This window comes from Ptiloglossa arizonensis, chromosome 4 (genome assembly GCF_051014685.1).
Source record: "Ptiloglossa arizonensis isolate GNS036 chromosome 4, iyPtiAriz1_principal, whole genome shotgun sequence".
In the NCBI taxonomy this organism is placed as follows: Eukaryota; Metazoa; Arthropoda; class Insecta; order Hymenoptera; family Colletidae; genus Ptiloglossa; species Ptiloglossa arizonensis.
In genome coordinates this window covers 4,841,857-4,861,994 of record NC_135051.1, presented here as the reverse complement: position 1 = coordinate 4,861,994, position 20,138 = coordinate 4,841,857, and the positions used below count along the sequence as shown (strand labels likewise).

Genomic DNA, 20,138 nt, shown 5'->3' with positions numbered 1-20,138 from the left:
CGCAAGCAACTGTTATTACTGACATTTCTTAAGAAGTTGTGAATTTTATCTTTACAGACCCTGGAAACAATTTTCCCAGGAAATTGACTTTCAAGGTGACCTATTTGACCCTCTGATCTTACCTCCCTTAAAACGTAGTAAATTCTTCTTCAGACATCTTTGGAAAAATATTTACGTCCTAAAATTCAGTGGGATCACCCTGTACGCAATTGTGGATAGGTCTCAGTAATCAATAAAACGATTAATAAACGTTTAACTCTGTTTATTAATTCACGTAGAGGCTCAGGTACAATTGCAATGACTCTGGTTGTAACGTAGGGAAGTGTACAGTCACCGTAATTAATCACCGGATAATCACGTAGGAAAAGTCCGAATAAAAAAGCACAACTCAAGTTTGAAGTAAGAGAGCAACACCGGCCAGGGTCCACTTGGCTGGCTTCTCCTTGGTCTTCAGGTTGAAAGTCCAGACGTAAGTGGGTCCTCGAGTTCGCGTCTTGTAGACAGGACACTCGTACATATTCCGTAGATCTTGTTTGTCCTGCGTAATTGCACGCACATTGATCACTGGCATCGCTGGGAATAACTCTTTGGGCTTTGAGTCGACGATGATGCCAGTCTGAACGTCCCATCGTGCACCCTCCATGAAGATTCCGTGAATGTACGCTCCGTCCCTGGGTGCAGAGCTAACATCCAGAGAAAACATATTAATATTTGAACGTCTTCGATCGCTGTTAATTTCGATATTGTAAAGATCCCTCACGTGAACTCTTCTTTGTTCTTCTTCGTCACGTCACACTGCAGACACATTTTGTCCAGAGGTAGCTCCTGTCTCCTGGCAGTGGACTGCATGATGGCTGTCAACAAGGACTGAGGATTGAAGAACCCGGCCAACCAAACCGAGGATGGTAACTGAAAAAGGATCCTTGTAAATACGTTTTTCCAGTCGAAATTAAGGCACGTCTTACAACAAAATCCGTAGACCAGGTCTCCAGCTCCCTGATTCGCAACAGCAAGTCGATGAACCAAGCCGCGAGACCCAACAAGGAGGGATAAGCTCTCTTGGCCCAGACTGGGGGTACTTGGTCGAGGAACAACGCATTCTCGAGGTCCTCCATGTCCGAGGTGATGGTCAGCTCGCCCTTCAGGCCCAAGTCCAGTTCGCGCAGAGATCGTTTGATCTCGGTCGTTAGGTAGTTCATCCTCTCGCACTCCTGAAACGCCACGATCACGTACGGTGTTCTCTCCTCCACTTTCCCCATAATCTCGGACACGTTGAACTCGTCGGGCAGTTTCTCCATTATTTCGTCCAGTATCTGTTTCACCTGCAGGCATCACAGGTTGAGATATTCGTTGTCAGAAGAGTCGAATCGTTACCTTGTCTTCTCTGGTCACCGTCTGTCCTCCAGAGCTACCCGCGTCTCTCGGTTGCATTTCGAACACGGTCTTGAAGAGATTCTCGGCCGTCATCGACAGAAAACCAATCTCAGCGTTGGGATGAAGCCCGTACAGATAAGGTGACTCCGGTGGCATTGCCTCGTCGATGTACGAGTGGTAACCGACTAGGTCTGTATTGGGTGGTGCTGGGAATCCTTTGAAATAGAAATCAATCGAGTGTTGAGTTGTTGAAGATCATACTTGGATCATTTTTGTTGCTAGAACTTAAAGAATGATAGAGTATTTCACCTGGTGCAAGTTGCAGTTCTCCATCGACCAGGTCAGGCTGCATCAGCTCTTCCAGATACGACACGCAAAGTCTTCTGTCCCAGTCGTCGGTTATGTGTCCCCCGTACATGATTTCTCCGAATAAGTACCTTGAAAGGTGGCTGGTTAAAATACTTATCGAGTCTTGGTGACGATATCACGAACCTCAGGTCTTCCCATGGCACTTTCGACGTGGCTTCCAGGTAATTGTAGAGCACACTCACGCTGATGTGCAGGTCCCCCACGTTGAAGGGATAAACCTTGTTCCAGCCTTGAGGGCCAAATTTTCGACGCTCGGCGACGACCGCGTGAAAGTAGCACAAGGAGAAAAGGATCGTTTTGAACTCGGCCTCTTTGCTGCACATTTCCAGGGTCTCTTGAGTGAAGTTGTCCAGGGCTTTGTGCAGGTTTGCCTGCATCCCCGTGGGCGGTTCGTTGGTGATCTTAATCGAAGACTCCAGGATCCCCTTGATTCAGTGTCGCGTTAAAACACGTTCAACGAGAAAAAAAGAGTCAAGCCTTACTTGAGGGATGATGTGACCCGCAGGCGTGCTAGCCGGTTCCGCGCTCATGAAGACCCTGTAATCCAGATGAGAACCGTCCGCCGCTATTTCCAGCTTCTTCTCCAACAGTGGCAGCCACTTTTTCACCAGGTGAATATTCTGTAAGACTACCCAATGGCCGTTCTTGGCCGCCACATCCATAGCTTGCTCCGCAACAGTTTCTTGGCCCTGGCCCAGGGACACGTTGTGGAAATTCTGATTGTCCAACGTGTATCCCAAACGACGACCTAAATCTTCCACGTCCTGGTTAAACAAAGGTTGATCAGATGGAACGGGAGCGGATGATTTGTATTCTCGTTACCTTCAGGGGATTCACGCCGGGGGAGAGGATGAAAAAGATGGGAGTGGAAGGACTGGTCTCCTCGTACGACTTGGCGAATTCGACCGTTCTGCCCTCGATGTACCTGGGCCCCAGTTTCTCCTCGATGAACGCGGCAATCGCGTAAGTCATTCTGTCGGGTCGCAACGCTCTCAGCATGCACAGACGTTGTATGGTTGTTTTGTTCTTCCATTCCTGCGGGAATTTCTCGCGCTCGGGACACTCGCACTCCACCAGCTTCTTCCATCTCTTCGCGGAGCCCTCTATATCCCTGTCTAGATTACTGTGCGGAGAAATACCATGACTTACGCGAAAGGAAACGAAAGCTTTGTAGGTTCTCATATATCGCGGATGAGGAATCTGCATAAAAAACAGGTCGAAGGTAGTACGATCACATATTGTAAAAATATGATAGGTAATTTTATGTACCTTTGTTTCTCCTCGAGAGGTAACATTTGAAAAAAATTTGAAATACTCGAAACACTTTTTCCACCGCGAAGAAAAAGGTTTAAAAACGTTAGAGTCAAAGATGGTTCCGAATCGACCCTCCATCGTCTTACCGGAACTCCTCCCGGCTGGCAAGACTCCTTATTCCACCCCAGCTGGTGTTTGTGAGAAAGTCCACGGGCGAGGTGACGTGGGGGGTCACAGGGAACCGTAAAAGGAAGTCTAGCTCGCCGGTGGTCACCTCTTTTCTTGCCAACAGTATCTGAAACGCCATCTGAGATGCGAAGATGAGTTTGTCGCACTCGAATAGTCCTCTTGTCGTGTACATGAACACAGAATAGGTGATGCACTCGATCAGATTCTTCACTCTGCCAGAGACGTCCGGGGCGGAATCGGCTTTCGAGATGGCTTTCTGGAACACCACGCTGAAAGCTTTCAAGGAAAATTGATAGATTGGATTGATGGTGTTCAAATCGTTCAAGATAAAGTAAAGCAAAGAAGCTCGGGCAGCCGCGGGTCGATAGAGTTCCCTAGCAGCGTCAATCTCTCGACTAGTTTCACGAGCTTCCGTGACCTTGGATTCGATTTCCGCGGCTGTTCTTTTAGTCGTCTCCAGGTTCTCGACCAACGACGTGTCCTCGAGTACGTTGCTACCAGCTGACGACAATCTACGCGCAAAATAGCATTTTCGTCTGGAACCTCTCTCTTTTGCCCACGATAGATGTCATTGGACGACGATACAATCATCCATGACTGAAAACAGAAGAACATATGTACCTTGATAAGAGAGAGTCTTCCAAACTGTTGAGAGTGATCTTGAAATCGTTTTGCTGCCTGGTGAGCTCGGCTTTCAGTTCCTCGAGATCCGGTCGTTCGGCTTTCACTACCTCTGCGAGCAATTGATCCTCGAGACCATCCCTCGTCACCGTGAAATTAATTAGGGTAGTTTGAGCTTGCATTTCGGGCTTGTAATGAGGATTAGCCAGCTTCGTGTGCAATAATAATCTGAACAAAGGATTGTACTCGACCTCCTTGTCGCCGATCTTAATCGCGCGACCCTTCTTAATCAAGTTTCTACCTAACAGAGGATCGAGTACAGGATCCACCGTTTCACCGATGTTCTCAACGAGAACTGTGGACCCGGTTGCCAGGGACTGCTCGATGACATCCAAGTAACCCTTCTGCCCTAACCTAATCACTCTAAGTTCCTCCCCGTACTTCTGTTTGATCCACTTGATACCCTGAAGCTGTGGAAAAGTATACCGATCGAGAATCGAACAACGTCGAACTTTGTGACTTGGATACCTGAGGATCGATCATCAGAGGCCAACGATCCGAATTCGTCAGAATGGTGGCGTTCTCCGTGGACATTCTGTCGTTAGGCAGACCCTCGTTGTTCCACTTGGCGATCTGGGTGTCGTTCGTCAATAATGACAGGGGATCCAAACCCTCGGTGATTGGAACCGTTGGCTCCACGTTTCGCAGAAACGGCATCCATTGCTTATGCTGCAAATCCTGACGAAACTGTTTGGTGAAGCATCCAACGTAGGATACGAAAGCTGTCACGAGTAGGACATCGCCAGGCAACGTAGACGCTTGTTGCATGAAACTTGAACAAGTTTTTCGATCAACAAACATAAGAGATGATCAAGAAGTTCTCGCTTTGTTTCCTCGTGTTTATCCAACTTACTTGGCCACCGAATCCGCCCATCGTACGTTCTCCGACGCCAAACCACCTACCAATCTGTTAGCGAGAGCGATCGTGGCATTGGTCGCGTCCGCCTCCTGCTGACACTTTAGTTTCTCGGTAGTCGCCTGCTCGAAGTCCGCCGTCAGTTTCGCTAATTGCTCTTCCAGAGACTGTTTCGAAAACAGTCCTCAATCTGAACTCGTTCGAAGTTCCATGACGATTGTTTAGAATTTACGTACAGCGACTTTGCGTTTTATCCCTCCCAGCTTCTCCTGAGCAGCAGCCAGCTCCGCGTTCGCCTGTGCCAGGGCCTTCCGCTTTGGTTCCACGTCGCAGAACACCTCGTAGAATTTGATGATGTTGATGACCCAAGCGCAGAGACCGGCAGCAGCCGCCGATTTTGACCTGACGAACTCTGGCTCGAACTCAGAGTCCTTCAGATACGGTTGGATCGCCTTGATCACTTCAGGATGGATGTTCTCCTTGTCGTAATTGATCAGAGAGTCGAGAAACGTGTCGACCTTCGCCATTACAATCTGCGAAAGGAAACGGTTATGTGGCATCGCGGATAGAGAGGGCATTGGTGACCTTGTTCCCTACCTTGGCAGCCTTCCAGCTTCTGTCCTTGGGCACTTTACCAGACGGTGCCAGGAGGACCATAACTGCGGCGGTTACATTAGTCACAGCCCCGGGTGGAGAACCAAACGATTTCAGCTCGGTGAGATTTGCCTTGTTCAGCGTATTCAGAGCTTCCTGGGCAGCTAACAACGCTGGCTCCGCCTTCAGCAAGTCCGCTTCGCAGTCCTTCTGCTTCTTCGACACTTCCTCCGCTATTATGGCGACCTTGGATTCCTCTTCGTCGGCTAAATGCCAACAAAAAGTGTTCAAACCCGATGTATCCAGTGTTCAAGCGTCTAGTTTACGTGTAGGTACCTATAGCCTTTTCTTTCTGCACTTTCTCCGTCTCGACGCCAACAATGGCGATCAACGCATCGGCAGCGTCGTTTTTCTGCTGTAGCTCCACCTCCTGGACAGCCAATTTCTCCTTCAGCATGTCCACCTGCACCGCCGTGGACCGAAGTTTCTCCAAACCATTCTCTAACCTGGCGACACGCGCCCGTAGCTCGCTCGCCTTCGTTTTCAATAACTTGGAGTACAGGCTGATCTGTTCGAGGAACGATTTCGGGGTCGTATAATTGTAGCGACGCTCGCTAGCCAAATAATGACGACTTGCTGTATTGACACTCGTGTGAGCATGAGCCATAAATTTAGCCGCCGAGTCCCTACGTTGTACAGAGGCAATTTAGTACATAATTTTCGTACACCGTGTTTATCGGCCATGTTCGCCGCGATCGATATTCAAACGCGGTACCTGTAACCCTCCGGAAGTTCGTCCAACTCCTGCAGAAACCTCTTCGACACAGACATCAAAGCTTCTTGGGGCCATTCGTGGAACCAGTTTATCGCCGTGCAATTTATTATCGCCGGGAATTTCCTCGAGCGAACCCTTAAAGTGGAGCCCACTGGGGAGAAGCAGAGAACTATTCGGAGCTGCCTGCGCACCCGGTCGATGAAGAACTTCCAGCAGTTCTCGCGGGTGTCCAGCATTCCAGCGCCTTTTACCTCGTTACGAACTCCTGTGAACGTTTACAGGCCAATATGTCGGAAATCGATCGTACGATTGTTTGTTTCCAGAGGCAGGAGTGACAACTTTCAATCGGAGGACAAAATTCTGTCCGTTCAGAACATACAGCTGTCACACTCTGTCACAAGGACTGCACAATAACATTTAATGACCTGCAATTATATTTTCCACCTCGTCCTCGGCAAACAGATCTGGTACCTCGCCAGAAGCTAGCATATCGTTGATCAGCACCAAGAATTGTTCGTTGGCTACCTGCGCATCTGTCATCAAAAAAACAATACCTAGATTCTTCAATCCCGACTTGGAATACAGAACAGAGAGCTCCAGCTTGAGATCCGCGATTCCGTAGCCCTTCTTCAGCTGGATTTGGAATACCTCCAACGAACTTATAAATGCAGCCAATCGCGACAAGCTCTGCTTGCCAGAACCACCCACGCCCACCAATAATGCGCTACCCCTGGGCGATTCTAAGATTCTGTTTATGCGACACACGTGCATCATGGCGTCCTCGAACAACACCAGATTCATAGCCGCCACCAAGTCGTTGTAACTGACCATCGCCTCTAATAACAATCGTTGCAACTGTGCCCACTCCTTCACCGGCATGTACTTAGGCTCCCCGACCCCACCTAACATACAAATCATTTCTCAATATCGTCGTGAACATTGTCGTCAAGAACTAGTTTCAAGTATCTACCTGCAAAGTGACAGTAGATGTTGGGTTTCTCCAGGATAGCACTTTCGTCGACCTCGTCCGTATTTTTCTTCAAGATGTCCAGCTGCAACTTCGAGAAACTCTCTATGTCTTTCTCATCTGTTAGCTTGTCTCCGTAAACACGATGCGTCTCGTGAATCCAGAATCTGATCAGGTCTATCGAGGACTGTAGACATTCGTTGCCACTGAACAACAATCCTTGGAAGCAATTTGACAGGTCACGGAGATTGAAAATGTAGTGAAACTTCACCGCTGTTGGTAGGAACATTTGAGCGCAACGATGATGCAGCTGAATCGAGGCTTGCACGATGTTGTTACAGAGATCGGTGACGCAAGGAGGAAACCTAATCAACGCGCAAAAATGATATATCGAAATGTTTGTTCGTTCGATTCAGGGCACTCACCTGTGCTCGATGTTCGTTAAATGTTGCGACAAAATGGAAGCGTAGATGGTCGTCAAGGATTCGATGTTGGGAAAACTGACAGCGAACACCGAGAAGTGTCTCTGTAGCCTTGGATTGATCGTGAACGAACCGGCTGTTGGATTCATGCAGCTGACGTACTGACAATTGTGAATGTCCTTCAGTGTCAACTTCGTTCTGTCGTACCAGTGACCATAATCCAGATGCTGACGAATCAGGGTGTGCGGTTGAACCGTTCCATAGGCATCGACTTCGGGCATATTCAAGTCGTCGATGAAATACACCAAGGTCTTGTTCCCTGGTGGGCCGTAATTTCTGCCAGCTTTTTTCTCCAGCGACTTCTCCAGTATCTTTTGCAACATCTCCGACGAGGTGTAAAAATTGAACGGGACGTTAGACACCGCATAGTTTTCGGACAAATGTAGAAGTTTCTCAGCGACGAGCACAGTCTTTCCGCATCCAGCGGTACCAACCAACATCACCGGGTGTCTCTCCATCATCAGCAGATCCAAGAAGTATTTGATTCTGATAGACTCGGACGTGTAAACCAAAACCGCTTGTAGAGGCATCTCCGGGTCCAGCTCGAACTTGGGTAGACGTTGAGTCCAAGGAAAGAAGCTTTTAGTCTCGGCATCGATGTAGTAATCAAATACCGTTCCTTGGGTGGGGAATCTAACCTGCTTGAACTCGTTGATCCACCACTTGCTGAATTCCACACGATAATCAATCGTCTGATCTTGGAACATGGAGGAACCGAACGCCCAAACAGCAGCGAAGACGAAGTAGAGCTCGTAATGTTCCTTCAGGAAATCTCCGCCCGTCAGTTCAGGCTTCAGAAGACAATGAAGAAGATGGCACAGCATTTCAACGTGAGCCATGTCAGCGATCGGTGTTATTTTCTTGAACCTGGTTCTCAGTGTCTCCAAACAAGGAGGGATGTACTTGTCAAACAACATCACCAGGTTAGATTTCTCGATCGGTGATGTTCTCTTCTCTACCCAACTTGTGACGTAGGGATTCCAACCCAAATCTTGCGGATTTATGTACAAGATACCAGCTCTGGACACCGTGGCTGGAGTTGCGGTCCTTAGGTTCGAAATCTCGAAGAGCAATCTCATTACAGGCGTCAAAGCGATCCTCTCGTTACTGGCCAAGGTCAAGACTTTGTTGTCATCCATGACAGTGTTCAAGGACTCGATCCACATGGGATCGATATCACCGTCCAGTACAATCCATTTTGGATTTTCACCACCTAGATTGGCCTGCTCTCTCATGATCACCGAAAACAGGCCGTCCTTCCACTCTCTTGTCGCTGGATTGATTATTCCGAACAACTCGTCGTTGGTCACAGCCTTGGGGTTCAGATCATTGTACACAGGTTTCCTCCTCATATTCTGGTAGGTTCTAAACAGAGTTTTCCAAACCTGTGTTTTGCCAGAACCCGCGATACCAACGATGAAAACCGAGTGTCTCACTTCCAGCAGTTCCTCAAGTTGGACAACCTTTAAGATAAACCCATCCTCTGGTTGAAGCGTGAGATCTGCTGCAGCTTGCTTCACCATCTTTTCAAACTCAACGTCTCGTTTCCTGGGTACGTCCAAAGCTGGAAACAAATCGGCTATCAGGCCCATAAAGACGGGCAGATCGTCGGACACCACTTTGGGTATATTGAAGTCCCTGAGGGCTCTCATGAGCACTTCCTCCTCGGGTCTGTCGGGATCGCCCCTCTTTAGACTTCCGGCGACCACTAGAACAGACTTTATCGCTCGAAGACCCCAGTCATAATGATCCTGCTTGGACAGGAGTTCCTTGCACAAGGTGTAGAGGGTGATGAACTTCCTGGCCAAGATTCTAGCGTCCTGGAAACCCTCTGCCACCAGCATGATCTCACAGATTAGCTCGAAGTCGGGTACGACCATGGCACAGGGTCTGAACAGAGCCTTCAAGTTCTCCGGCAGCTCTGTGCGTCCCGCATAGCCAGGATTCATGGTGATGAATATACCCACCGTGGATTCCAGGCCGATCATCTCTCCCATGAAATTGAACTTTTCTTTCTTGTCCCTGATGGCATCTTGTATCGACTTTACCTGTACAGCGACCACCGACAGCACCTCCACAGTGATCCGATTGAACTCGTCGAAGCAACCCCACGCTCCTGTTTGAGCCAGTCCTTTGTATATGTTCCCGCAAGATTTGTAGTCCATTTGTTCGGAACAATTGAACACGTAGACCATTATACCAAGAGCTCTGCCTAGATCTTTGGTAGTCTCGGTTTTCCCTGTACCAGCTGGTCCGGCTGGACCACCACCCATGATCAAATGGAGAGACTGAGTCAGAGTTATGTAACACCTATCTGTCAGCGGTGTTATCACCAACCTAGAGCAATTAAAAACATTGAGATATTAATCAACGAAGCTCCGTGAGAAGGCACACTCGCCCCATTAAAGATATATTCTAAAAAACCGATTCTTTCAAATTTTATTTTCTCAAAATATAGACTTTGAAAATATTTCTATCGCAGAGTATTGCTGGATTTGTAAAATTAACGAAGCTGTGAACGTTTAAAGAAAATATTGTTCGCAATTTCGTACCGTGTCGTACAAGTACACGCGTTCGGTATAAAAAATTTTAAATATGGTTTTCTCGAAACTATTTCATTCCAAATGGTTGTCATACTCAAGTTCTGGTTGATCGATCGACAGTGACGAAATACTTTCACATAATTGTGGTACCGATTATAATCGCGTTCGTAACCTACAATATCCTCTTAACTGAAACACAAGAGACACGTAGACTCTAACCTAGGAGTATTTCCTAAGTATTCGTGGGAATATTTGAACTGAGCGTCGCAAATATTGGCGAAGCAATCCTTCTCCTTTTCGTCCCACCGGTGGCGCAGTTGACTCTGCCATTGAAAAGCTTGAGACGTCTCCACCTTCGATTGTACCAGCTTCGTAACAACGTCCCTGGAATGTACATCGATCGTACAGATCGTCATCACCTTCTGCCTCTCCTGTTTCGTGAGTTCGCCTATCAATAGCGTGATGAGAATGCTCAGCTGGGAGATCTGTTTCTTGAGGTAATCTTTCAACGAGTTGTCGTAGCCTTCCTCCAACCTGGCGAACGCGATGTTCACCTCAGTGGTCCACCAGATCTGTGTCCCACAGAGAGACACTTGTGCTGGATAGTCGAACAACCATTGCTCTCGGGGTTTTTCCTCGTAAGCGACGACAGCCTCGCTAAAATAGTGCTTTATGGTAACTCTCATGACCAGTTGCAGACGGTTTAACCATGCCTCCACTGGTCCTTCGCAGTTCATCTCACTGTTGGCGAACTCGACGTACTCGCCGTCCTTCGCGAACATACCTTAACACAATACAACAATTATCTCTCTGAAATCTGAGTACTTGCAGTCGACTGGTCTAAATGCATTCGATAATTGCAGTTAAACTTACCCAGTACTCGTGTAGGTGAACCGATGCTCGCATCGTCGAATTTCAGTCGCGCCATAGAATCGAATAGTTTAGTCAGATGTTTGGCTACCACCTCCGGTTGATTTCCATTCGACAGTATGTCCAACAAATCGCTGGACGAGACGAAGTAGAATCTTGGAAAAGCGAGACGTTTCGTTTCCAGATACTCCGCCAGTGCTTTCTCGCATAGAACCAATTCCTTCTGAAGGATGTCCAGGGCGGAAACGAGACCCTCCTTGTTCGTCGCCTCGATAACGTTCGGGGTCTTCGCCATCTCTTCTGTCATTTGCTTGAACTCCTTGTCAATTCGATCGAACCTCTCCGCGTCTACTGGTAGCTGCTTGCGTATGTCCTCCGAGGATGTGAAAATACTCTCGAGGTGCATCCATGTTCGTTGCACTTCAAACCAGACGGTAGTCACTTGATCAGCGATACTCAACTTTCTCTGCCAGCTGGACACTTCCTCCAAAAAGTGAGCGATGAACTTGGAGGTGATGAGATTCTGTAGTTGCACCTGTCAATCACCAGAAAACACTGTTCTCAACCCTGAATAAGGGTTCCAAGTTGAATATTATTCAGTTTATGGAGCACCTGATTCTCCTCCAGAGTTTCGATCAGCTCTTCGCTGGCCCTGATCAACGTGGCGCCGGTTCTGGCGTGGGTCTCTTTCTCGAATTCCATCTTTGACCACGTAACGTTCAGTTCTCTCATATATTTCTCCATCGACATCTCCTTTACGGCTTTATCCACGATGTTCTTTACCTCTTCCTCGCAGTCGTGAAGATTCAGCTCCAGCAGGTCGGCCAGAGTGGTCGACTCGTCCATTACGAATCGCACCTAAGCGCAGGAACCGCTGCTGACCGTGTTCTCGGGCGTTTTGAACATTGCAGAACGCGTAGAAAGCTCGGTAAATAATTTCAGAAAAGAAACGCGAGGGTGAAGCGAAGCGAAGCACCAATTAAATGACGCGTTCGGTTCGAAACCAATTTATTGAATGAAATATATACACTGAAGCGTATAATGAACGTGACACAGATGTTTCGTGAATTAAAGTACGTTATACGTGCTCTGCCGACATTATTGTCCCATTGAACATAACTTTGTGACGCAAAAAATGTTGGTGCTCATTGGACGCATTCTACTCACAAGGGAAGGACCTTAAGTCGTCAACCTCGATTACTAGATTGTTCAATAAGTTTTATCGAACGACAGAACTTATTGAACAGCATAGTACTAGGTTGCACTATAAGTTTTATCGAACGACAAAACTTATTCAACAACCTATTACAATATACTTATGCAGAATGACAATGTATAGGTTTCTGATGATACTTTATAGGTACTGTACAGGTAAATTTACAGGTACAGACCACCATCGCTTGGAGTCCTTCCCTCGTCAGATGTTGAAGACACGAGGAAAGAATTATTATACGTGCACGTATTTACAGTGGACTTACGGTCATTTCTGGAGTCATGTCGCCCAGTTTCTGCAACACCGACAGCATATATACAGCGGTGCAACTAAATCTAATTAATTTCGTGAATACACATTTCAAAAATTTGCCTTAAATTTTCCCTAATCCCTTAATCAACTATCTTAATATACAATTACGTATAAATATGCATTGGTATGGGGTATCAACGGTATAAAAGATAGTTATAAAAATATATATACACAATCTTTTACAAAATAAAACGGTAACTCAAAGATGTCTGTACTCCTGAATGGTTTGCTTTGCGTTTGTGAACCGTTCTGTGAACCTTGGCGGTACCTTGGTGCTGTTCATCAGTTGCCTCCAGTGTCTCTCACGGATAGCAGGATTCTGAAGTTCTCCCACGGCCCTCAGGGACGTCAGCATGTTCTTCACGGTCGCCTCCAGCGACACGTAGGTGTCCCACGACCTCATCTCTTTGTCCAGCGCTAATTATTCCAAAACGAAAACACACGAAACCGTTTTTACACTCGACTCGATCCATTTTTGCATAAGATTAACATTCCTCGGTTACCGACCCCGAATCTCCTTGGCAAACTTCTTGCACTCAATATCCATGTTCTCCACGTCGATTTTCCTCCAGGGGGTCGTTTTCCAGCCTTCTATGCTGCTTCTAACGATATTCGCGTAATCCCAGAGCTGTTTCAGCATCCTCAGCTCTCTTCTGCACTGCCTTAACACCTTGAACTCGGGCACCGTCACCTCGAACAGGGACGCAGACTCTTGTATGTCCTTCATTTGAGTCTCCAGCATCAGAATCTCCTTATGACCTTCGTCCAATAGCTCGTACGGGTTGAAGCACTCGTACTTGAAGAAACTGTATCGCCTAAAGGCCTCTCGGTAATGCGTTATGGTCGTGTCGAACGCGGAAATTCGTCCCCTTATCCTGGACACCTCGCCTGGGGTCAAGATGTTTGATTAAATTGTTGAAAATTTGTTTCAGATCATCGACGACGACGTACCTGCCTGCAGAGGAGCCACCTGCTGCTTCACCATCAGAGCCAGTTTCTTCGTGTTGGACCACTGTTCCGGTAACTCTTGGAGCAGCACGTTTACCTCCTCCGGGATGTCCTGGTCATAAAATTTCAACAGCTCGATCGTTTCCTCCAACGGTTGGAACATTTCGTCCGTGGATGGCTGTCTCTCCTTCACTTGCAAGAGGAATCCCATCACGCTGACTAGGCCGGTGTAGTCGCCTGGTTGAATCGGCTGAAGCAGACCTTCGTCCGCTCGCCTATTGAGTCGACAAAATCGATATACAGAGTAGTCCGCACAACTGTTTAGTAACTATAAGTTTTTATGATACAATGGAGAAAAGTGTGAAGGGATAATGGCTTAAAAATTTTAGAGACTTTTTTTTTATAAGCGCAACGGTGAATGTGCATTCGACAATTGCATTACTTTTTAAAATTCTACAGTAAAGAAATTATTGGAATGATATAGTAAAGAAAGTGATCAGTTCACGAGATATTTTAAATAACTGTCGAAACATGAATTGAACCGTTGACACGTTTTGGCCTCTAAAATATCCATTTTAACAGTTAGCTAAAAATATCCTTCGATGCGTCAAAGTTGGGAGCGTCCGTCACCTTTCCAGTCGACAAGAAAATGGCTCGCTTTTATCGCACGACGTAGACCATTCTATGGGAGCAAACACCTTATAAACGATCCCAAATCCGAGAGGCTGCTGGTAACGCGATCGACCAGATGTCTCTTGAACATGCTCGACCATTTGCAGACCATGTTCAGCACCGACTGTCTAAAGGGTCTCAGGTCTACCCTGAACCAGCCACAAAACACTTTCGACGGTTCCATTTCCTCGATCTCGAGATAGAGGCCCTCGTAAAGGTCGATTTGCTCGCGGAATTGCTCCATTTTCGGCGGTGACCGTGCCGGCCCCTTGGGATCCTGGACGGTCACCATCTCCATTTCCTCCATCGTCAATTGCCGGCTATACTCGAGGAACTGTTGCATCACCATGCCTCTGTCGTCCAACCAGAGATAGGCGTATCCTGATAAAATAAGATGACGGAGGATCACGGGCCATGATGGGGGTCGTATGTGGACGCCAAAGTCGAATAAAAGCACGATGTTAGACGATAGTAACGGAGATGTCTTCCCCTCGAGGGGAGTCTCGAATACATTTCTACCTTATATAATTTCATGAATTGCATTAATTCCGAACCCTCGAGTGGCAAAAACACTCGAATTAAAGAGCGAACCTTCGAAATTGCTGCAGAATTCGGTGGCATCCTCCACAGCGGTCGTCACGTTGCTCAAAATCTCATTTTTCATCCCTTTGATATCTGGATCCTCCTCCAGTTCCTCTGCATACCCCGTAGAATCCTGCTTCAGTCTTGGCACCAACGCTGCCATACCTATGATGTCGTTCAGGAGAAGAAGGATCAGCTGATCGAGACTGTCCGAATCGTCGGGTTCTAACGATGGGACGTAGTAAAGATCGGGCTCTCGGAGCTCCAACTTCGCCTCTAATAGCGGTACTCCTCGTTCGACCGAATCCATATTCTCGACCAAGTATCCTGGCGAGACATAAAAGGAAAAAAAAGAAAAAGAAAAACAACTTGAACGAATACGGGTATCGGCAAGAAATTGTCGAAAGTAGTAACCTAACGAGCATCCCACGGCCCTACGAAGGGATTCCATAACAATGCCATCGACGTGCCCTACGTATCTCCGCCAGGGGTCTTCTATTTCGTCGGAAACTTGAAAAAGCACCCGATTCTCCCCTACCAACGAGTGAATCTGCTCGGCGGCTCTCTCGATCTCGCCGTAACGTTTCGATACCTTCTCCGGTCGCTCGTCGAAGGACAATAAAGCATCCTTACGACGATCCTTCCTTTCAATGAGAGGAGTCCTGGTCCAAGGCTCCAAAATGGCTTTGATCTTCTCGACGTTCGTCTGGGCGGATTTTATACGCCTCCAGAGCCCCTCGACGAGCTCGCCCAACTCGGCGATGTACTCCAGAACCCCGTCGGACCGCCAGCATAATTCTTTCTCTCCCCGGGACACGAGAGAATCGATCCTCGTTATCTCCTTCTCGATCAGCCGGAACTCGACCCGACTGGTGGTCTTGCAAATATTGTTGTAGGAGTCCACCGTGGCACCCAGCAGGGTACGGAACTTGCGGAAGGTTTCCAGGTTCTCCGACACCTAGGCGAATACGTTGTATATACATCGTGTCAGTGTTCGTGCAGAGGCAAGATACGTGGATCGCGTAACTCGATCTTTTCGTAACCAATAAACGAATCCAAATTTTTCTTATCGTGGATGACATTACTTCCAAGGACCTCCGAGATGATGACATTTATTTTTGAAAAGTTTTCAAGGTTACTTCTTTACGCACAATTGTATTTTGTTCATAGCTATCAAGGGGAATTCGAAACACAAGTATTTTTCGTACGTAAAAAAAAATGTAGCGTCAAATTTTGATTCGTTTAGAAGTTACGATAAAAATTCAGTTGATTAAAAGTAAGAAAAAATAATAGTAAATTACTATTATTCGTAAATTACTATTATTCGTTTATCGAGTCTGTAGATTTCCTAAGTATTATAGATAAATAGAAGACATCGAGGATCCTGGAAGCGTAAAGCACCTTTAAAGCCTCGTCGGGGATATCCGAGTGCGACATCTGCTTCAAGTAATTCACCTCCTGTAGCACAGCCAGCAGCTCGGGGTCAAAGTTCAGCATCAATGCGGAATCCTTTCCGCGGGCGAGAATATTACGATTCAGACCCACGTCGACTGTGTTCGGCACCGTTTCCGCCCATTCCACGAAGAGATCGTTCTCCTTGTTGCTAAAAATCTTTATCAGCCTCTCGTATCGTCTCTCTATGTTCCGTCCCTCCTCGCTGCTGGCTATCCTGAAACACACCGCTATCAACGTGTCGCCAGGTCCGTATCACCGTAGGAGTCGCTCACGGGTGTTGAATAGCCTTGAAAGATTGGATTGGCAGATCGATGCGCTGTCGCAGCATGCCGGTGAACGTCAACGCGGCGGCCAGAGGCGGAAGATTAATTAGAGCTCCTCTTGTCCCGCGATTGAACAGCACCTCGACGACCGTCAGCTCGATGTTCAGCAGCTCCAGTATCCTGGAGTAACGGTCCGTGAATTGTTTTCTTATCACCGGCCTGTCGAGTACCGATCCAGCGATGTTTATTAACTGAAATAAATGACAAGATGTCTGTCGGAGAAGAATATCTGGTCTTTCATACTCCAGACCAGGATTAATAAGGAAACTTGTTTAAAATACAAACGATAGTTGCTCTCTCGCTCTTCTGGTAATTAAACGTTTTCTATAAGCTCTGTACCAGTTTTACGCACATTCTTCAAAGACAGTTAAACAAGAAACATTGAGAAAATGATAAAGTTTCAGGTCGTGAGGCAATTCGTCGTACCTTGAAGACGCTCTCGAGATTCCCGCAATCGTCGAAAGCCTGACAGAGTATGGCCGCCAGTTTGCTGTCCAAATCAGTGATGGATTCGTTAAATTTTGCGCAATCGACAGCGAAGGATCCGTCGTCGGGTTCAAGGGCATCGTTAGCTCTCACCGTGAAGGACACGAATAGATGTTGAAATTCTTTATAAACATTAATGATTCTGCTGCTGAGCGATCGACCGAGTATACCGCCGATTTCGATCTTCTCCAGCTTGGAAAACTCCATGACGGTGTCGAAGAGCCACTCGATATCACTCAGTCGTTTCAGAAAAGCGTCCAAACGTGCAAAAACAGCGCTAGCATTGAAGGTCCATGGAGGTGCGTGAGGCTTCATCGCTGGCATGTCTTTTCTAATTTCGAACTGATGCTTGAACTCCTCCAAAACTCCTGAGGAACAATCGAAATATCGTTGAGGACAGTCTCCAGCCAGGACAGAGTCGGGGAACTAATACGCCCTTAACAAGATTGGAAAACTGATATTGGATTTGGTACGGAGGAAAATCGCTTTTTGATAAGTTAGCCTGCAAAGTCGTCCCCCACCTCTCGACAGCTGAACACGTTGCAATGCTTCGTCCACGTCGCTTTGAAAGATAGACGTTGGATCGAGGAATCGACGAGCCTCCTGTATCAACAGGTTGCAAATCTGTCGGAGCACGATGATCACCTTGGAGGAACTCTGATAGTAGGTGGATTTCGACCAGGCTAATCCCACCGAGTGTATCAGTGTGGCCATTAAAGGCTTAGTCTCCGAGAAGTCGATCTCCTCGACCGCCTTGAAACACTTTGCCAGAGGCGACAGATACAGGGATATCTCCTTCGCTTCCGCCATGGAGGACACCACGTTGTCGAAGAGTGTGCGAAAGCAGGGGTAATACGCACTGTCGGTCCTTTCCAGGATGCTCGCCATTTTCTTCACACGGTCCTCTTGAAGCTGATCGTATATGTACCTGTGAGAAACAAGTGAACACGGAATGCTTTCGTATAATTCTTTTTTATACAAATTTTCTTTGCAATTTATTTGACAAATCTTCGTCGAGAAGTTTCGTGCCACTACACTGGAATTAGTTTGAAATTTCTTCTTTTAATTCGAATAATGCAATCGATGTCATCTTCTACCTTAAATTCGCTAATCTAGCGGACCAGTACTCTAATTCGACATTGGGGGTGGGATTCTGGCCGTTATCGAAAGCCGCGCTCGATTCCTGAGTGACAAAGTCGTTCACCAAATAGGCCCACTTTATCACAACACCCTCGATTGCACTCTTCAAGTACAGGTCGACGGCCTGTGGCCCCTCGGCTCTGACCAGCTTCTCCACCTCCGTCACCTTCTCCATCCCCGCGGGCATCGGGAGCACCGTCCTGCCGTTCACCTGTCCTTTCACCTGCAACAAAAATGACCCAAGAGTAAACACGCAACTGCTGGAGACTGGAGTCCAGGGTCTCCCCTCTTGTAGCAAGATATGAAATTAAACGTTCTATGTACAGCACGTTTCACAGTTGAGCTATCCTACACCCTCGTTTGCAATATTTTCTCTTCACTTACACTTCAATCGTGAACAGAGGATCTTTAAAAAATGTTAGGTACTATCGAAATCTAATTAAAAATACATCTATGGTCTATTACTTGGTACAAGGTACCCCGCAGAGAGTGAACGTGTCTACAGATGTCCTGAATCGCGACATCGGGCAGATCCTTGTGATTCTCCGATTTGCTGAGCAGAGGAGCAAACACATTGTCCACCAAAGTGGCCAGTTGGTCCACCACCCTGAAGGATAAATCCCCGAGAATCAGCATGGAGGTACAGGCCTCCTTCTCCTTGGCCAGGGGCATCTGCTGCACCTTCACCGCGTAAATACCTGGATGTAATTTTAAATCGATGAAACAGTCCCCATTCCATGAAGTTCTCTGTCCAAGCTCACCTTTGGTTCTCTGGCAAGGTATAGGGAACGACGTAGACGCCACCAATTGAGCGTTAGGCGTTAGTACGACGAAAAGCACCGCGGGCAGAGGATTATCGAGAAAATCCAACACAGCGTTCCGATACTCCTCGGTGAGCAGTAGCCTGCCCCATTTCTCCGGCTTCAGTTTCAAGGATTTCTGCACGAACCCCCCGATGTACTCCAGCCGAAAATCCACGGGTCCATCCGACGTGGCCATTTCTGTACTCACGGACGTGAAACGAATCTCCTGTTAATACCTCGAGGTATCCAAGAGACATTTCTTTGATCAATGGCGACCGTGCAAGCTCGTGACTCGCATATTTCTGCTTGGAAATTACAGGAAAGAACTCCAGGGGACCGTGGAGGGGATAGGCGAGGGTTAAATGGTAAAAATGCGGATCGTTTAGCCGGGGAGTCGCGCAAGCAGGTCAAGAGACCAGGCACCGACTGAACCCAAGAGCGACGTTCTGGCATTGGACGATCGTGTCTTTGAGGTGAGCCAACTCGTTGGCTCCCTATTGTCACGAGACGCACGGAATATTCCGACGAGCGGCTGACATTGCACGCGATCCTGCCTCCCGCGTACTGGCAGGTACCGTTTTACTTTTCCGCAAACCGCCGCGGATATTAGTCCGCGTCTTGCGGCCGCGGAAGTCTTCCACCAGCAAGGTACGAGCACGCGAGTCTCCTTCTACCCAGAGTCCTTTGGCGTTCCAGGGATCATCGAATCGTGGACATCGGTGATGTAACCGGTTCCTCTGTTGCCTTCTTCGAGGAGTTCGATAACGAGTACTATCGGTGAGTAAGAGTTTTTGATCGTACGCATGCAAGAATCATTTGTCTCGGATATGTACAGCAGAATTTTATTGAAAAAGTAGTAACGGTAGGGATTGCTTCGTCACTTTTGGTGATCGCGCCCCAGAGACATCGTCGATTGTTCACACCGCGCACAATGCACAACCACCAGTCGTTGAAAAATCGACGTCCCTTGTCGTTTGATCGCTTGCCAAGGACGACTTAAGCCCGGTCAGTTCGATCGATCGGCCGTGAAAACGTGAAAATTGCGCTGACGTGAAAGTAAAGGGCCCAACTGCCGCAGCTGTTTGCCCTTGGATCACAGCCAAGGGCAAAATGGCCCGCGACACTTTTTCGATCGTTGAAGCTATTATCCGGGACCAGCGATTACAATAGGGATCTGTGATCCTGGAATAGGTCGCGTTTCTCGAATATATCGAACGACAATCGAGCCCGTATTTCCTGTACAATACGAA

General features: G+C 47.5%; 1 protein-coding gene across 1 annotated transcript; it reads right to left on the bottom strand.

The window, feature by feature from the left end:
• Positions 1-266: 266 nt before the first annotated feature.
• On the bottom strand, positions 267-19,084 carry Dhc93ab (Dynein heavy chain at 93AB). Its single transcript, XM_076308251.1, has 36 exons — positions 18,847-19,084; positions 18,551-18,783; positions 18,043-18,308; positions 17,467-17,873; positions 16,886-17,313; positions 16,409-16,650; positions 16,083-16,350; positions 15,096-15,639; positions 14,691-15,008; positions 14,126-14,480; positions 13,431-13,702; positions 12,987-13,367; positions 12,748-12,896; positions 12,433-12,462; positions 11,567-11,812; positions 10,958-11,489; positions 10,304-10,868; positions 7,485-9,878; positions 7,063-7,424; positions 6,518-6,994; positions 6,093-6,357; positions 5,654-6,003; positions 5,321-5,583; positions 4,960-5,256; positions 4,721-4,890; positions 4,336-4,639; positions 3,808-4,277; positions 3,144-3,698; positions 2,566-2,866; positions 2,226-2,507; positions 1,867-2,168; positions 1,684-1,811; positions 1,375-1,589; positions 966-1,322; positions 761-909; positions 267-728 (listed from the first exon to the last, which is right to left on the bottom strand). Exons 1-36 carry the CDS (start codon positions 19,082-19,084, stop codon positions 389-391), a joined length of 13,455 nt encoding a protein of 4,484 aa, XP_076164366.1. The 3' UTR covers positions 267-388.
• Positions 19,085-20,138: the final 1,054 nt, after the last annotated feature.

Coding starts and splice junctions, on each gene's coding strand:
- Dhc93ab (XM_076308251.1), bottom strand. CDS start 19,084: ATGGCCACGTCGGATGGACCCGTGGATTTTCGGCTGGAGTACATCGGG. Junction 15,009..15,095: donor GGCCGTGGGATGCTCGTTAG/GTTACTACTTTC, acceptor ATGTCTCGCCAG/GATACTTGGTCGAGAATATG. Junction 4,640..4,720: donor TGGGCGGATTCGGTGGCCAA/GTAAGTTGGATA, acceptor AACTTGTTCAAG/TTTCATGCAACAAGCGTCTA.